This window comes from Trichechus manatus, unplaced genomic scaffold, assembly GCF_000243295.1.
Source record: "Trichechus manatus latirostris isolate Lorelei unplaced genomic scaffold, TriManLat1.0 scaffold00080, whole genome shotgun sequence".
Lineage (NCBI taxonomy): Eukaryota > Metazoa > Chordata > Mammalia > Sirenia > Trichechidae > Trichechus > Trichechus manatus.
Window position 1 is genome coordinate 4,841,949 of NW_004444016.1, and position 4,181 is coordinate 4,846,129.

At 38.6% G+C, this 4,181-nt stretch overlaps 1 protein-coding gene across 1 annotated transcript in view; it reads left to right on the forward strand.

Annotated features, from left to right (window-relative positions):
* Positions 1-1,580: 1,580 nt before the first annotated feature.
* Positions 1,581-4,181, forward strand: part of MYOT (myotilin) — a 14,931-nt gene continuing 12,330 nt past the window's right edge. The window contains exon 1 of the mRNA XM_004381027.2: positions 1,581-2,110. Within this exon, the coding sequence (XP_004381084.1) occupies positions 1,755-2,110 (356 nt within the window). The 5' untranslated portion in view covers positions 1,581-1,754. The remainder of the gene's footprint in view (positions 2,111-4,181) is intronic.

A 4,181-nucleotide genomic window follows, 5' to 3' on the forward strand; every position in this document is an offset into this window, starting at 1 on the left:
GTTTTTCTCTTGGCTGTTTGTATTTTTGTTCTTTCCTATAACTGCTAGCTTTAATTTAAGTCAAATCTATGTACACAACCTTAGAATGAAGTTGTTTGGTCTGAAAAAGTTTCATTAACAATGATATTTTATTTAAGATAGGAACTTTAAAAATCACAAGACTTGATGAAAACAATTTGGTTAATTTTATCAGTTAAAATTTTGATTTATCATTAACTCAGCGTTGATTTATATTGTGTAAAACAAACTAAATGTATTTTTAACCAAATTACTTGATATGTGAATAAAGACAGGACCCATGTTACAATAATTTATAGGGCTAGTTTTTGTGTGTAAGTCTACGTATATAGTCCTACTTAGGTTTACCATGGAGCCCTGCTAATATTAATGAAAGAAGTAAGAGGCAAATATAATCCTTAAAGGCTGATTTTAGTGGCAAATTATTCATCTAAGGAATGACAGGGATCCACTGTAGGAAGGCAGGAGGGCCATGGCAGAATTCACTGAGAAAGAAATGGCACCCTCCCTTTCTTGGTAAGATATAGGCTAGCTTCAGGGTTGCCTTACTTCTGTACTTCCTGTTTGCCATTTCAAAAGAAAAAGTAAAAGAGGGGCTAAAATAACTTAGAAATTAGTCTAAAATACATATTAAATAGGTAAAATAACAAAAATACAAATAAATAATTAAGAGAACATGAAGACTAATAACCAGAATGTATTATCTAAAACTTCAGAAAAATTTACAAATGGCTCTAGAAAGTAGTCAGTAACACAGACAGACATACACACACATTCACACTCCTAATTTATCATCTAGTTTGGTACTATGGTCAATCTGGAATTAAGGCACAATAAAGAGACAGTGAATTGTACGATAAAAAGATTCCACTCGAAGTTGACAACGGCGAATTATAGTTGTTCAGTCTATTTTGTGAAATTGCAAAAAAGTGAAGGAATAAATAAAGACATTAAAGCAATGTTCTTTATAGAAGAAGCATATTGCTTTCCTTGTTTTACCAAGATTTGATTCAACACAGATCACTAAGACATGAATTAATTGATGTATCAGGTCTATTAACCTGTTTTAATGAGCAGAAGAATTAAGACTGAACAGAAGCTGAAATGTTATTTAACTGCTATTAATTTTAAATCATGAAATTTCTGTGGTTAATGAAACTATGGCCTCTGGGCAAAAGCTAATCATGAGACCATAAAACTATCAAACTGAGCAACATCACAGAATTTCTTTTTATAAATAATCACTTGGAAAACTCAACTTTGCATTCCTACATCTTGAAGTCCCTGAGCATGCTTTCTTAAGAATCACACAGGGACAAACACAAACTAATGAATCCTTTTTTTCATTCTATGGGAAAAAGTCATTTGTGCAAAGACAGAGATAAAGGAAGGGGAAGTCTAGAAGCCAAGAAAGTTCCACCTTGAGGCCACCTTAAAAGCATATAAGCTCCTAAAGATGTTAAATAACAGTACTGCTGCTTAAACAAATATCGTGACTTATATTAATCATTTTCTCCTTTTGAAGGAACAATATTCTTCAAGAGAAGCCCAATTCATCAAAGCCAGAAGCAAAGTATTCCCAGGATCTCAACAAGGAGGGGCAGACCAAGGTTGCTTCTGATTCCTTGCGACCTTCCGTAATTCCAGGCTTGCAGCCCCAAGTTCAGGACCCCATCCCTCCAGGGGCAAATCATTATACTAATAACTTGCCTTCATCTTCCATATACCAGCTAAACATGTTTAACTACGAACGTCCAAAACACTTCATTCAGTCCCAAAACCCATGTGGCTCCAGACTGCAGCCTCCTAGACCGGAAACTTCCAGCTTCTCTAGCCAGACCAAACAGTCTTCCATTACCATCCAACCCCACCAGAGCACAGAGCAAAGATTTTCTGCTTCCTCAAGAGTGAGCTCTCACATCACCATGTCCTCCTCAGCTTTTCCTGCTTCTCCCCAGCAGTTCACTGGCTCCAACCCAGGCCAAAGAGTTGCAGCCACCTATAACCAGTCCCCAGCCAGCTTCCTCAGCTCAATATTACCATCACAGCCTGATTATGGTAGCAGTAAAATACTTTCCACTGTGGACTCCAAGTAAGTGAGTTTCTAAAAATATATATGTGGATATACACTTGCATGTATAGTGATCTTACATCTGAGTTTTGGTGGTATACTGCAGTTTACTCTTCACTATCTAAAAAGGCAATGTGACCTCAAGGTCTCATTCCATAGTTCTCCAAGAAGACCTTGAATGAGGGTAGTGGCAGTGAAAGATCATCTGACTCATTGTTACAGTGTCCAGGCTGAGCTGAACTCAAATAACTTCTTACTACATACAATTACTTAACCTATTATTTTTCAACTTACCAAAAAAAAAGATTTCTAAGACACTCAAGAACAGAGAACTGGTTCTAAGCTAAGTTCCTCACGCTGCAAATTTAACTCCTCTGGTTCTGGGCTCAGCTGAGACAAACAACACCTATCTGCTCTTCTTCAGCTAGGATTTCCTCTCACACAAGCAGAGACTATTAAGTTTCTTAGTCTTTTCTCCCTATCCATTTTCCCCAGATCCACTTGACTAAAAAAAAATCTGGGATTCAGACATTAAGGTGTATGAATGTTTCTCACTATGATCAGAAGGAAGGCTTGAACAGATGAAGACTTATGACCTTAAGGTTTCCTTTGGTAATTAAAACCACACTATTCAAATTGGTTGGGCTGATCTAAACACAGGGAAGAATACCTGCAGTCTTACACAAGCAGGTACTATTTCCACAACCCTAAAACTGCCCTAGGAGAACCTGATACAGTGGACACAGTGGTTGTGCTTTTTTTAAAACATGGACTGAATACTTTGTGCTTAGGCAAACTTAGGGCTATCAGTTTCCCTATTCCTTAGCTTGGCTAGAACATCAGGGAATTAAATCAGAAGCACTACACAAACTGTCTGATGAAATATATTTTGTTGCAGGATTATTAACAGATTCTCCGAAATTCTTGATAATTTCTCGGTCTTCTCTAGGTCAATTTTTCTAGAAATTTCTACTGGCAACAACTCTGGAAACTTAGAGGGCTAACATTAACAATTCAACTACAGCAATTCAACTTGCAAAGAAACCTTTTCAATATTTTTAAAAATAAAAATCAGGAAAGCCAAAAATATTTGTCAGAATCCTATAGATATTAGCTTGAACCATTTAAAATTGCTGACAGTCACTGGGGAAGCCAGCACAACTTGTACAATTGCTGGGCGGAGGGGTGTGGGGACCATGGTCTCGGGGAACATCTAGCTCAACTGGCATAACAGTTTATAAAGGCAATGTTCTACATTCTACCTTGGTAAGTAGTGTCTGGGGTCTTAAAAGCCAGTGAGCCGCCATCTAAGATACTCCACTGGTCTCATCCCTTTGGGAGCAAGGGAGAATGAAGAGAACAGGATACAAGGAAAAGATTAGCCAAAGGGCTAATGGACCACAGCTACCAAGGCCTCCACCTGACTGAGTCCAGTACAGCTAGATAGTGCCTGGCTACCATCACTGACCGCTCTGACCAGGATCACAACAGAGGGTTCTGGACAGAGCTGGAGAAGGATGTAGAACAAAATTATAACTCACAAAAAAAGACCAGGTTTACTGGCCTGACAGACTGGAGAAACTCTGAGAGTATGGCCCCCGGACACCCTTTTAGCTCGGTGGTGAAGTCACTCCCGAGGTTCACTGTTCAGCCGGGGATTGGACAGCCCCATAAAACAAAACGGGACTAATGAGGCACAGTAGTCCAAGGACAAGGACTAGAAGGCAGGAGGGGACAGGAAAGCTGGTGATAGGGAACCCAAGGATGAGTAAGGACAGTGTTGACATGTCGTGGGGTTGTTAACCATTGTCATAGAGCAATACGTGTACTAACTGTTTAATGAGAAACTATTTTGTTCCGTAAACCGTCATCTAAAGTACAAAAAAAAAAAGAACTATCTATGTGAGATCAGATTGACAACAGCAATTCAAACGGTTTGATGGGAAGCCTAGCGGACAGTGAGTTGAAGACAAGTGATAGAATAATTTGCAAAAGGATAGTAAGAACAGCAGCACAACTGGAAGAACGTAATCGATGTCACTGAATTGTACATGTAGAAATTTTTGAAATGGTGTATCTTTGGCTATGTATA